Raw genomic sequence first — 14,145 nt, forward strand, 5'->3', positions numbered from 1 at the left:
CTCCTGTGGGGAGTGGGTACCTCCCCAGCACTCACAGCGTGAGCACTGTGCTTTCCTGGCTTTCTTGAAGATTCCTCGATTACACTTCCCTCAGATTCCTCTCCCAAACCATGGGAAAGCCCAGGAGCTTGCAGCCCCAAGCCCCCATTCCTTGTCAATGCCCACGGCAAACATCACTTGGAGCCAGCCCATGGCCTGAAAGACCCCAAGAAACTCTACCACCAACCCCCAGAGTTAGCATCTGAAATGAGAAAACCAAAGGCCAGTCTAGTGCCCGGAGTCAATGGATTCTCCTACTTTCCTGCCCTAGCTCCCTCTGCCACAAAACTTCTGGCTTAGCCTTTGCGGCCCACAACCTAGGCAACCCTACCCAACAGCCCTGGGGCAGAGAGAGAGAGAGAGGCAAGGGCAGAGTAAAAACAAGCTCATTCTTTACAAATCAGAAAGATGATTGGCACTGTGACCCCCAGGCATACCCGATCACATCCACGGACACTGTGAAACAAAGAGGTGACATTCTCGACACGTGAGACCAACCCTGATGCCCCGAAACCTGCCGGCTACCCTCCACAGACCCTGTGCAGGCGTGGGTTCCCAAAGGCCACCAACGCTGAAGGCGCAGATAAGCTGTGGTAACAAGGGCAGCTGGAGCTGGGGCCCTCTCTCTTCCGGGGCTCTGAGGGCAAAATCACCCCTTCTCCTTAGCAAGTCTCACCAAAGCAGCCTGGAAGAGCAGCAAATGGAGGGATGCAGCCCTGCAGTGTGGACCACCGGTCTGCCAAGGCCACAGAGACTGCACCGTGGCTACTGCTGAGCAGCCACAGTCCTTGTCCCAGCCTCTGTCTGTCCCTGAGTGGTCTGTCCCAGGCACCGTCTTTTCTGGCTTGGTCTCTAACCAGCTGCTGCCTCCACAGCACAGGCCCCAGGTCAGCATCTCTGTCCTGCCAGCCCAGCTGGGAGGCCACTCTGGTGTCACCTACACAGCTTCAGGTACGGGTGCTTATGCAGGTTCTCCATCAGCTCCTCCTCCATGGGCTCTTCTAGGATATCCCTGCAGGGTAGGGACAGTCACACAAACGCTTCAGAGAGAGATAGGCCTGGGTCTCTCCGAGACAGCAGGCAAGGTCTGCAAGTGCCCAGACTCAGTGCCCAACCAGGAGGTACTTTCAAAACGGGCTGTGACAGGGCATGGGGGCATGGGCATGGAGGTCCTGCCTCAGGAAGATACAGATGCAGGTGTGTGCGGTGATGAACACACTAGAGGGGGCTAAGGAGGGGTTCCACATAGAGCATAGCATGCACACAGCCTGGGCTCCACACCCTCACCAAAATAAATAAATAAATAAATAAATAAAGAAATAAATAAAGAAATAAATAAAGAAAGAAAGAAAGAAAGAAAGAAAGAAAGAAAGAAAGAAAAGAAAAGCCTGGCCAGGCGGTGGTGGCACACGCCTTTAATCCCAGCTCTCAGGAGGCAGAGGCAGGCGAATCTCTAAGAGTTCGAGGCCATCCTGGGCTACCAAGTGAGTTCCAGGAAAGGCACAAAGCTACAGAGAAACCCTGTCTTGAAAAACCCAACAAAAAAAAAAAAAAAAAAAAAAAAAAAGGAAAAGCCTGGAGGCTGGTCACAGCACACAGCCAACACTGGTGAAAGGAAATGGGGCCTGTGACAGATGGCCTTGGGATGACGGCCACTCTTCTATACAAGCAGAGGGCAATCTCCATGATGCCACAAGAGGGGAAGGCGTGGCTCCTTCAGGCCACCTGGCTGTGTCCCATGGCATCAACCAGACGCTATAAGACCCTGGAGGGTAGATGGTTCCTTCCACATGCAGGAGCACAAGTGGAGAAGAGTCACTGTCCCTGGTGGAAGCACAAGTGTCCACTGTTGTGCTGTGAGCATCTCTGGCCAGCTCGGTGGCAGCACAGATGACTGGTGGAGGAGGAACCCTGCCAGAAGGCCTTCCTCACTCCCCTCCCCTCAACTCTCAGCTCCACGCCCCAGAGACACACCTGAACATGAGCTCCACAGACATCTGATAGTTGATCTGGTGGGTACCAACAAGGAGCTGCTTATGACTTTGGGGGTCCCATCTGTGGAGAAAGTTCTGGAACAAGAGGGAGGGTGTAAGTACCCATGTGGCACCAGCTTCAGAGCTCGCCCCCATCGCCCAGTCTGCAGTCACTGTACAGTCACTGTGGGGAGCAGCTCACCCTGGACAACTGGATGCAGAGCCTATGAGATCCACACCCATGAAATAGCAAGATGCCTGACTCCAGCCACAGGCCAGCTTGGGGTCCTGAGAACCCCACAGACCCTATGCTGGCTGGTTTTGTGTGTCAACTTGATACAAGCTAGAGTCATCAGAGAAGAAGGAGCCTTAGTTGAGGAAATGCCTCCATGAGATCCAGCTGTAAGGCATTTTCTCAATTGGTGATCAATGGGGGAGGGCCCAGCCCACGGTGGGTAGTACCATCCCTAGGCTGGCAGTCCTGGGTTCTATACGAAAGCAGGCCAGTCTGCAGCACCCCTCCATGGCCTCTGCATCAGCTCCTGCCTCCAGGTTCCTCACCCTGTTTGAGTTCCTGTCCTGATGTGATGAACAGTGATTTGGAAGCTTAAGCCAAATAAACTCTTTTCTCCCCAATTTGATTTTTGGTGTTTCATTGCAACAGTAGAAACCCTAACTAAGACAGACCAGCCATGGCAAGCATCTCAGGGGCCCCCAGCCAGGCTCCCTTCGGCCCTGGTAGGTAGCAGGGATCACCCACCAAAACTCTAGACAGCTCAGCCGGCTATCTCAGGCCCAGACAGGGATATCTGATACCTCCAGAAGCAGAGCCAGAGACAGGTTGATCCAGATGACAGAGGACACCAACCACCACAGCACAAAATACACCACTGACCACCTGTGAAGGACAAGGAGGCCAGGACCCATTGTGAGTGGGATGAGATCATTCCAGGAAGTCAAAACAGCTCCCAGAGCACATCTGTGAGGGCCTCAGCAGACCCTGCTGCTAACTCCACAGTGTATCCTGTGGTAATGTCCCCATAATACCAGGACTTGGAGGTGCCAGACACACCAGAGGAAGCCTAGCGTGAGGTGCAAGATGGATTTGAACCCAGGCCCCTCTGCTGAGCTGGTCAAAGCTCTCCAAGCTTTGGGCTAAATGAGCCACCTAGGACTGTTCCCCTAGGACTCCACGCCATGGAAACCCCCAGAAGCCCCAGGCAATCATATACACCATTTATTTCTCCCACACTGGCACCCACAGAGTGCGTAAGCCCAGGGCCCTGGCTATCTCCCAGTGTAGTGTGGATGAAGGTTGAAGCATGCCAGGACACAGCTTGGTCAGCATTCCAAGGTCAGGGACTAATTCCCTTCTCAGTCCAAGCCTTGCTGCTTCTCTGATGTCCAACTGAAAGCCAGCACTGGGACAGACAGACTTACGGGCCTGAGTAGCGCTGATAGGCATCCAGGATCACCTGCCAATTGTTCACCACCATCACGTTCCACAGCGTGATCAGAGCAGCCTGTGAAGCAGCAGAGGTAAGAGTCCAGGAGGGCCCAGGACAAGACGGAGGAGGAACCCAGGGAACAGGGAACAGGGGCGAGGCAGAGGCGGGGTGGGGGGTCCCAGGTGAGCTGGACCTGAGAACAAGGCAGAGGACTCACAGCAAAGTCATCAAAGTTGTTGGACCAGTAATCTAGCTGCTCGAAGCTTCCACAAGGTGCTGAGCTGTTACTGGGCACCAGGCTGGAGACACAATGTCCCTTGGTTAGTAGCTGTAGCCAGGGGCCTGAGCAGTTGAACACTGCCCAACTCCTCAGCCCAACATGGACTCTCAGGCCCCAGGGGAAAGGAAGGGCAAAGGAAGATGCCACTTCCCAGCCACACAGGGAAAGTATATGGCATGACCCAAGAGGCCTCCCGTGCCCAGAATCCTCCAGGTTCTGAGGATAGCACTCTACCCCCAGTCCTACCCCAGCACTGCCATAGCCTAGACCCCATGGGGGTGGGGGTGTTGTGCTTAGGAGACCCAAGTCAGGACACTACAAGAGATGTTTAGGGGAAGGGCCCACTGAGGTTAATGCCCTCGGGCATGGGCAGCTCCTCACCTGCTGTTTCCAGGAGGTACAATGATGCCTCTGAATAGGTTGATCCCAATGATGGCAAACACGTAGTATACCACCTGGAGGAGGAGCCGCTGTCAGTGCAGCCACAGGGCCAGGCTGAGGCCAAAGGAGGGGAGTCAGGGGGGCACAGAGATGACCCCGCCTTAAAGATGGCAGCTGGAGAGATCAGAAGCACCAGGCTTGCTCTCCAGGAGGTCGGTGTGCTTCTCAGGTTCCACAGAGGACGACCAAGCCATCTGGCCCAGAGGAGGCCCAGGCACATCTCAGCTTCTGTCTAGCACACATGGCTAAAAGAGCATCTTCCAGAATCTCAAGCTTGGGCCTACGGGGGGAGTGGGGATCCTGGAAAGGCCATCCATGCTTTCCTCACTATTTCTCACTGTGGTACATTTCCCAGGGGTCATGAGGAACTGGACAGTTTACTACAAGGACCCTGGCATAGAGTATCCCCAGGTCCTCTCTGAAAGGAAGGAACCAACCAAGTCTGTGGGCCTCCTCACCAAAGCAGAAGCAGGCTAGCCACATGTGACTTGGACTCCACAGAGCCAGCCCACCCAGACTACCACCAGAGGAGCCCCAAGACATACCAGCAGGATCCCACCAAATGCCCTCAAGTTCTGGATCAGGCCCAGGATGGTGCTGGCCACCACAGCCATTGGCTGTGGGTAAGAAGAAGGTTTAGCTTGACTCTTCCTGCCCCAGGGACAACAGTGTCCCCTTCAACACACACCCTTACCCTGACCAGGAGAGCAGGATGGACCAGCAAGACACTCCATAGCCATCCACACACACCTACATACACTTGGACACCCACCTCAAAGCCATCTACACACCTATATACATCACACTCCCATAGCCACCCATACACTACATAGATCCTGTACACATCCACCATATATAGAAACCCTCCACACCCACACACATGCTCACATATTCCCCAAACAGGCCGGCCTCCTGTGGGTGCCTGAGTCACAGGTCCCTTTGAGATCCTGGCATCCAGACCCTGTAGCCACCCTCTACCTGCCAGTCCACTAAGACCTGATTTGCATCTCTGTGACCCGGAAGCTAAAAGAAATGGAAGCATGGGCTCTTGATCCAGTGACCCCACCTTAGCAGCTCAAGAACACTAAGGGGGTTTGAAGGTGTGCTCCTAAGGGGTTCTGGTGATGAGTGTCCCTACCCCAACCATGGCGTGGTGGAGGCGGGGGAGATACAATACCTTCACGTTGGGGATAATGCGCAAGAATCGAAACACAATCAGTGTGTTCACCAGCCGCGTCATGTCCCAAAGCGACAGTGGGCCATACTGCTTGGGCATCCTGGGAAGACACAGGAGCCATGTTAGGTGCTCCAGGAGCAGAGGGGCTAGGCAGCAGGGGTGAACAGACAGCAAGAGTTACTGTAGGGGCACCAGGCAGGAAAAGCTCCCAGGAGGTGGGGGACTGAGTTTAGCCATACCCTACTCATACCCAGGTATCCATAACCACAGCCACAGCCACACCTCCCAGCACAGCCACAGCCATGGCCATACCTCCCAAAGCAGCTCTATAGCATGAAGGCAGAGATAGTATTCAATGCCCAGGTCCCAGATCTGCTGAGCTCAGTTCCTGAAGAACTGATAAGAAGCTTGTCTCAGCCTCAACCTATTACCTAGCCTTTGGCCCTGTCCCATCACCGACCCGCCTGTCCCATCACCGACCCGCCTGTCCCATCACCGACCCGCCTGTCCCATCACCGACCCGCCTGTCCCATCACCGACCCGCTCCCCTCTGGGCCTATGACTTCTGACCCTTTCCTGACCCAACTTCCTATCCTAGGATCCAGTCCTGACCCCCAACTCTGTGGCTACCACTCCACTCCAGTATCCCCGGGGCTTCTCTGTACTCGGATTCCTATCTCAACGTAAGCCATTCTCCTCCCAAATGTCACCCTCCCAATTCTCAAGGGGATGGGACAGAGCTTGAGAAGGGCTTGGCTCACACCAGAAACAGATCGCTGCTCTCATATGGCTCCTGCCTGGCACGTGGGCAGACTGCCCCTGCCCATCTCCAAGCTATCCCGGCAGACACCCCAGAGGCAACTCTGCAGGTCAATGCTGGACCCCCAGCCCTCAGACAGCTCTCCCAACTGTGTCACTGTCTAAGACAAGGCAGGGCAGGGATCCAAAGTGGACATCAGTGGCCCCAGGCCTGTGTGAGCCAAGTCCTGGCTCACAGGAGCCTCTCTCATAGCAACCTAATGTGTCATTCTGGCACAGGGCAGCCTCACCAACAAAGGTGCTAGTGGTACAAGCCTAGCATCCACTAGCTATGCCAAAAGTCCTGGGACCCTACCCAGAAGTCTCTCAGTACAGTAAGAATAGGGCTCAGTGGGCTCAAACAATGCCCTAACACCTCAGGAAAGCCGGGGACACCATTTACAGAAAGCAAACAGACGCCAAGCACGGGGATAAGCCAAAGCCACATGCTGGGCAGGCACTAGCAAGGGGATCTTCCCACACTCCAGCAGAGGGACCCAGCCCAGTCAGATCCCCTAGACCTGAATTGGGCCTCATTTCCCACACTGGAGACGGTGGGAGAGAAGAGACACCTTACAGGGAACACCATTGCCCACCAGGCCACTGCAAAGGGGACTGTCTGAACAAGGAGTGGTATCCATTTCTGCATGTCTCCCATGCAGGGCAGACTCAGGCCACAGTCCAACAGCCCTACTGGGAGAATAAATAGTACATGCCAGTGGCCAGGGCCCCAGTGTGGTACCGGAATCTGTCGCCTGGATGCAGTGAGACAGGTCACTGCTCAGGTGGTGTCCCCAGGTTCTCTGCAATCACATACCATCCTGAGTGCGGCAATCGGTATACAGCCAGAGTAGAAATCTCCAAAACCTGAACCACAGAGAGAAGGGGGCATCGTCCAGCAGTGCCAACCCAGGCGGCTTGCAACAGAATCCCAAAACTTAAGTCCATCACTTGGGCATGCAGTGGGACTCAGAGCTCAGGCCTAGCCCCATACATCCAGATGTTGGACTTCTGTCAGCAAGAATACTCTGGCTTCAGGAATCAGGACTTCCGAAGCCACTTAATCATGGATGGACCAAAAGTCCCGGTTCAAGTAACTCTTTCTATGCATGTCCCCAGGGGCACACTGGCTCTCAAAATGTCACTTGAGGTCACTGCTATGACACCCACACCAAGTGTGAGCTCCTCACATCCTCCCAGCAAATGGGAAGAAGAAAGTTCATGGATAGCTGAGACCCCTGACACTCACTTGCCCACACCATGGCTGCACTGTGAACCAGAGGCACTGAAGGGCTTTGCCAGGGGCAGCATTATGCTGATAGCTCTGGGTCCAGCTGGACCTCCTTCAGGATGAGAAGTGGTAGCCCAGCCCCTGCAGCACTACTATACAATGGAGACCAAGTTCTGCATCCCATCATGCACTTCACCCCAGGTCCCTCGAGCCAGGAGCCCTACCTCCTCCTGGGCAGTCCATTATACTGCCTGAAAGATCTATATACTATACTACACTGTAAACCCAAAGGGCCCAGGCAAAGCACCAGCCAGGCTCACACAGCTGCCAGGAGAGGGACTCCAGCTTTCGTGGACTTTACCAGGAGGAGGATGGTGAGGAGGCCGTCGAACACGTTGCTAGGGTAGGACAGGTAGCCCCACAGGCCCAGCGCAAACACCTTGAGCAGCAGCTCCAGCAGGTAGTACAAGATGAAGACGTAGTTAAGAATCTGAAGAGGCAGAAGAGGCCAGCTTTAGCCTTACCCATGTATCCCCAGAGCTGGTCCCAGGCCTGTGGGCATGCCATTCCCCCCACATCTTCTGCTGCCCTTCTGGGACCCCATGCCCCATACTTAGGGCATCGCTGGTATTTCTGCTTATTGCTCTGTCCTATCTCTGAGGTCCACAGGGACCCCAAGGATGCACATCTTTCTCTCACCCAGGCCTCCCCAGCCAAGAGGCAACGAAAGGGAACATTCTAGGCTAGCCCTTCCCAGGGGAACCTGAGCTTGCAGAAGCTTCTCCCCAACAGGACAGAGAGCTTGGGGTGTGAGCTCACCAAGATGGCCTCTGAAGGAAAAACATTAGCTCTTCCTCTAAAGGGGACATGGAGACTCCTTCGCCACAGGACAGACTATGGGAGGTTCACTCCCCAGGTGTAAAGACAGTTTTCATTGAGCTGTCAGCCTCTGAGAAGCCACTAACAGAATCTAACATGAGGACAACAGGCTTCTGCTCAAAGTTCAAAGCGAAAAGCTTCAATTCCCAAGGAATTTGACAGAACCTTTTAACATCAGAAAGGATCATGTTTACTTCTCAGAGGTAAAGCTCAAAGCCTGAAGCCATACAGCCAGCCCACAGGACCCAGCCAACCCTGCAGCCCAGTTGGTCTCTTGTCTCCACAGGACCCAGGACCCTCAGCCTCCCACTCGCCTAAGCAGGGGCCCATGGGAGTTACTCTGTCCCCACCCAGACACCCTCTGCCCACATAACCAGAGCCTCTAGCTCCGTGAGGGATCACTGCTCTGGGCTCAGCCACTCTGTCTCCACCCTGCTCCTCCTCACTGCTCAGTGCCTGGCAGAGCTGACAACTTCACAGGCCAGCAGCCCCTGAACTTACTCCCAGAACAAAGTCATCACGTTGCCCGGGCGTCAAGTCTGAGTCCAGCACCAGGAACACCTGCAAAGCCACACAGGAGGGATGGCTTACCATTGTGGCCAGCCACAGTGTGTGTGTGTGTGTGTGTGTGTGTGTGTGTGTGTGTGTGTGTGTGTGTATGTGTGTAACAAGGGAAGGCTGGCTGCAGGAGAGGGTCTCCCACACCACCACAGGGTAAGCCCCCACTCACACAGATAGACAACAGGTTTCCCAGAGCGATGATGCTCCCCAGGTAGTCGAAGTAGTAGTGACTGAAGAGGAACTGGGCGCTCTGCAGAAACGGAGACTGGTACTGGGGCTTCGGCGGGCGCTACAAAGGGAACCCACACTCTCAGAGCCGTGGGGAGGCAGGTGACCTGCCTTTTGTTCCGGGATGACATCCTCCTGCCTTGCTCTATCTAGCCTCAGAAGTAATTCCAAATACATGAGCGCCTCAGCTCAGTGACCTTACATAGCTAGAATGGTCTAAATGTCTAATGACTTGTATGTAAACCATTTCACATTAGTCATTTGACATTTGAAATGTATGCTGCCGGGGCAGGGGCACTGGAAAGATGGCTCAGTGGTTAAGAGGATAGGCTGCTTTTCTAGAGGACCCAGGTTCAATTCCCAGTATACATATGGTGGCTCACAACCTACCTCTAACTCCAGTCTCAGGAGATAGAACACCCTCTTCTGCCCTCTGCAGGCGTCAGCACACATGCGGTGCACAGATACACACGCAGACAAAACACCCATACATATAAAATAAGTAAAATAGTTTAAAAAAGAATGCAGCTGGGTGGTGGTGGTGCACGCTTTTAATCCCAAAGCTTGGGAGGCAGAGCCAGACGGATCTCTGTGAGTTCGAGGCCAGCCTGGTCTACAGAGTGAGATCCAAGACAGGCACCAAAACTACACAGAGAAACCCTGTCTCGAGAAACCAACCAACCAAACAAACAAACAAACAAATAAAATGCATGGGAGCTAGAGATGGTTCTGCAGTTAAGAACACTTTCTGTTCTTGCAAAGGATCTGGGCTCAGTTCCCAGCACCCACATGGTATGTCACAGCCATCTATAACTCCAGTTCCAGGTGATCCAATGCCCTCTTCTGACCTCCACAGGGACCAGACACGCAAGTGGTATACACACATACATGTAGACAAGCCACTCATATACATAAAATATGTGTGAGTAAAGGCCTTGTCGCCAAGCCTGATGACCTGAGTTCTACCCCTGGGGCCCACATGGACAAAGAAAACATGTCCTCTGACCTACACATGCATTGTGGCATGCATGTATGCACATACATACACACAAAAAGGTCATAAAATACAATAAAAATAAAAATTGCACTGGGCAGTGGTGATGCACGCCTTTGATCCCAGCACAAGAGGCAAAGGCAGGTGGATCTCTGAGTTATGAGTTCGAGGCCAGCCTGCTCTACAGGGAGAGTTCCAGGACAGCCAGGGCTACACAGAACACTGTCTTGAAAAACAAAAATAGCCAGGCGGTGGTGGTGCACGCCTGTAATCCCAGCACTCGGGAGGCAGAGGCAGGCGGATCTCTGTGAGTTCGAGGCCAGCCTGGTCTACAAAGTGAGATCCAGGAAAGGCCAAAGCTACACAGAGAAACCCTGTCTCGAAAAAAACCCAAAAAAAAAAAAAAAAAGAAAAACAAAAACAAAAACAAAAATAAATAAACAAATAAATAATTAAGATTGTAAAAGCATACCAAATGAACAACTTTGTGAAACATCCCTAACACTGCCTCGCCAAGGTTGAGGACAACATAAGGACAAAGCCAGGTGCACTGTGGCCATCCAGAGTGGACAGCTGTGGGGGACAGCCTCACAAGACCCAGTGTTTTCTGAGGTCCGTGCCTTCCCGTGACACCTCTCCACCACGTCCAAGGACAGCGTGGGATGGTGGCTGCAGCAGACTGATGCCACGGCGGGCCACAGCGGCAGCCAGGATGATGTGCTGTGAGTCCACGTGGAGGAGGCAGAGAGAACGTTCCTGCTGCTCCCAGGGTGGGAGCACCACCACACATGCACAGTAAGTTTCGAGGATGAGACGGAACCACTGACTTCTTCAGTGACTAGCAAAGGCCACATTTCAGGTGACAGCTCCAAGTGAAGAAGGGTCAGGACCACCAGTGGGGTGCAGGGAAGAGAGATTCATCACCAAGAGTGGAGAGATCCCGAACTTCATGAACGCCGCATCAGGGACAAACACACCTAGGACTGCACGGGATGGTGTCCCCAGGAAAATGTCGACACACCATGCTGGACAGAATAACTCCTCTGGGAAGGGTCTCAGCTCTGACTCACTGTCAGCACCAGCTCCTGTCAGCATCCCTTACCTACAGCAGGCATGGGGTGGTTCTCCACAGACAGTGCGGGACAAGACAGGAGTGTGCAGGCCCTGCAGTTTTAGGTTATCATGCAGTCCTCCTGGCACCCTAGAGCTTCAGGGTGCTGACCTGCTGACATGTGAGCTAGTGTGCAGGGGCTGCCTGCCTGCCCAGAGGCCCTTTAGTGCTCTGCACACCCTGGCCTCTGCTGCAGATAGCCTGGGCCCCCACCATCCAGTACAGTTGTTCTCACTTGCCAATGGCCCACAGACAGCACTGGCTCAGGCAGGCCAGAGGTCTGTTCCCCAGAGGTCTGGGTCATCTTCTGCACAGGAATCTCAGTCACATTCTCCACAGATGTCTGGAAACCTTCTCCAGAGGTCTGGGCCACCTTCTCTCTAGAAGCATAAGCCACACTTCTCCACAGAGGCCTAAGTCCAGTCGGGGAAGGTCCCCTTTTAAGGTCATCCTTGCTCGGACACTGTCCCTCACCCCAGAGCTCTTCCTTCTCTACAGCAGGTCTTTCATCACATCTGAGACTTCCTGGTAGGGAGGGGGCCTTGTTTATGCTCCCTCTGTGGTGTCTGCCTGACTGGAAGCACACTAACACCTTGCTGAGAGGTTCAGCATCTCCATCACATTCAGACTTAGCAGAACATAGCCACACACACCTGTGCAACTAGGAGCTAAACCAATCAGTGTCCCCATGACAGAGGCTGCCTCTGGGAAGGGCAGTGGGCGGGGTTTTCTATTCTGTCACCATTTACAGTGGTGACTACACTCATTGAAGGACTTTTCAGAGGCCACACAGGGCCTGCTCTGCACCTACCAACACACACTCAGCCTCCTGACGGCAGACAAGCGGGTCATGCAGGCCACCGCAGCACCAACCTATCCCAGAGTGCCTCTCTGAAGGGGCCGATCCAAAACCACAGCCTGAAGTTAGCAACCCCCAAGTAACTGAGCCTCAAAACTGAAATGCAGTCCCCACTGCGCTCCGTTTTGGAAGAAAGGGTGAGTGACAAAATACCAGGGCGAGCATCTGACTCTCAAAACTTCCAGATTCGAACACATGTCTCAATCTTGGACCATCAGAAAGAGCACGGCCCGCAGAGCAGAGAAGTAACTGGAAAAGCCAAGTCTGGCCATGCATACCTTTAACCCCAGCCTTCTTGAGCAAAGACAGTGAGTTTCTGTGAGTTTGAGGCCAGCCAGGACTACATAGTGAGTTCAAGGAGTGACAGCTATGGCTACCTAGGGAGACCCTGTCTCAGAGGATCCAAAAAGTAGCTGGGAAAGGGGCCCAGAGGAGGGATATGGCTCAAATGCTAGGCTGTCCCCAGCCTGAGCCTGCTCTACTGGACCTCGATGGATAGACACAGTCTGTGTGTCCTTCCTCTGCAGCACCGCTACAGGAAGCGCCTCCTCGAGGACAGATATCATAAGATCCTGGAGTGGGAGAGAGTGGAGTCAAGCTTTTTGGCTACTGTGCTCCCCAGAGGCTGGCAAGCACCAGTATAGGGAGAACGGGGCAGTCCAGCAGGCATTACCGGGCAAGACCAAGGAAAGAACCTACATGGAGACTGTTCTCTTGCCCAGGTTTGACTGCACCTAGAAAAGACTGACAACACACTTAGCCCATGTGGCTTCCAAGAGCATTCTCCTGAGGCAGCATTCCTCCTACCCAGGCTGGGAACCGCCACCTGAGCCTCCCAGTCTCTGGTCCTGTGAGGCCCATCCCTGATCACTGCAAGCTACATCCAACAGCATCTGCTTCCTACATACACCCCAAATCCAGGGGCCCTCAACGCCCACCTGGTCCAAGCAGAGGTCAGATGGCAGACTGTCTACACGGTACCCTCTACTGATACATCGCTATCATCAGACTCCCGTGTCCCAAGATCGGGGCAGAAGCGACACCCCCAAGGACATCAGCAACAAATGCATGCCTCAGAAGGCCTGGGGAGGCCTGAGAAAAACATCATTTTAAGACAACCACCTGTGATGGGGACCTGAGGCCACAGAAGCTGAAAACCCTCCTGGAGCAGCTAACAGGATGGGTTGACCCTTCACGCTCCACAGAATTCTCCATCCACTCAAGCCCATCCCTACCCCTAGAGAATACTATGCCTTTGTAGATAATGCCTTTCCAGAGGTGACGGTGTGAATGTGGGATACTGGGGAGGGTCTTATTCCATATGACTATGTCCTTGTAAGAAGGAGATTTGGGGACACACACAGAGGATGACCATATACAGACATCAGGAAAGGACACCATCGGCCAGCCATATGGAGAGGCCTTGAGAGGGCCTGGGCCTATGACGTCTCCATCTCAGGCTTCCAGGACAAGAGACATCAGAGCCAGTTCCTGTGGCCATGGTGTGTCCTAAGGCAGGCAGAGCAACTGGGTCACACAGCATTGGAACTGTCAAAGCTTCACGCAGCAGGACACATCCCACCCACCTTGGCCTGTCCTGGTTCCAGACCTCTCTCGGTCCTCTCAGGGCTGGTTGGCAGGAACAGCAGTCCCTCTGCCTGCCTGGGATCCCTGAGCTATGCCTGGCAAGGTTGCTCACCCCAGAAACCCACACTGGAACATGCAGGCATTCTTGTCCTCTGACTGGAGCTGAAGGGGACGCCAAGGTCCCCAAGGGACTGTGCACGAGCTGTACAAGCCGAAGGATTCCCACTGCCAACCCCAGGGACTGGGGATCCAGGGCAGGTAAGTCCTGGCTGTGGACATTGGAAACAATGGGGAATAGAACCCCACTAGCCCAAGCTGGACAGGTGGCACAGGACAGGCCTCGTTACCTCTTGGATCACATCTTTGTCAACCTCATCGAAGAGTTTCTGGAACTCATCAGCCAGCATTGGACGGCCTTCATAGGAGAGCACCTTCTGTAGAAGGAAGGCCAGGTTGGCCACTGGCAATGGGGAGCGAGGCCTGGGCCCCTCTCAAGCCACAGGCAGTAAGCGCTGGGCTGAGGACCCACCCAACAGGAG

General features: G+C 54.0%; 1 protein-coding gene across 2 annotated transcripts in view; it reads right to left on the reverse strand.

Moving 5' to 3' along the window:
• Nucleotides 1-409: 409 nt before the first annotated feature.
• The window catches only part of Tpcn2 (two pore segment channel 2), a 30,137-nt gene continuing 16,401 nt past the window's right edge, over nucleotides 410-14,145 (reverse strand). For both annotated transcript variants that reach the window (XM_036200319.1, XM_036200325.1), the window contains 13 exons: nucleotides 13,954-14,040; nucleotides 8,997-9,116; nucleotides 8,768-8,827; nucleotides 7,749-7,877; nucleotides 6,974-7,023; nucleotides 5,359-5,458; nucleotides 4,727-4,798; nucleotides 4,122-4,195; nucleotides 3,678-3,759; nucleotides 3,453-3,535; nucleotides 2,829-2,910; nucleotides 2,014-2,108; nucleotides 410-1,051 (listed from right to left, as the gene is read on the reverse strand). In XM_036200319.1, the coding sequence (XP_036056212.1) occupies nucleotides 973-1,051; nucleotides 2,014-2,108; nucleotides 2,829-2,910; nucleotides 3,453-3,535; nucleotides 3,678-3,759; nucleotides 4,122-4,195; nucleotides 4,727-4,798; nucleotides 5,359-5,458; nucleotides 6,974-7,023; nucleotides 7,749-7,877; nucleotides 8,768-8,827; nucleotides 8,997-9,116; nucleotides 13,954-14,040 (1,113 nt within the window). In that variant the 3' untranslated portion in view covers nucleotides 410-972. The remainder of the gene's footprint in view (nucleotides 1,052-2,013; nucleotides 2,109-2,828; nucleotides 2,911-3,452; nucleotides 3,536-3,677; nucleotides 3,760-4,121; nucleotides 4,196-4,726; nucleotides 4,799-5,358; nucleotides 5,459-6,973; nucleotides 7,024-7,748; nucleotides 7,878-8,767; nucleotides 8,828-8,996; nucleotides 9,117-13,953; nucleotides 14,041-14,145) is intronic.

Source organism: Onychomys torridus, chromosome 1, assembly GCF_903995425.1.
Source record: "Onychomys torridus chromosome 1, mOncTor1.1, whole genome shotgun sequence".
In the NCBI taxonomy this organism is placed as follows: domain Eukaryota; kingdom Metazoa; phylum Chordata; class Mammalia; order Rodentia; family Cricetidae; genus Onychomys; species Onychomys torridus.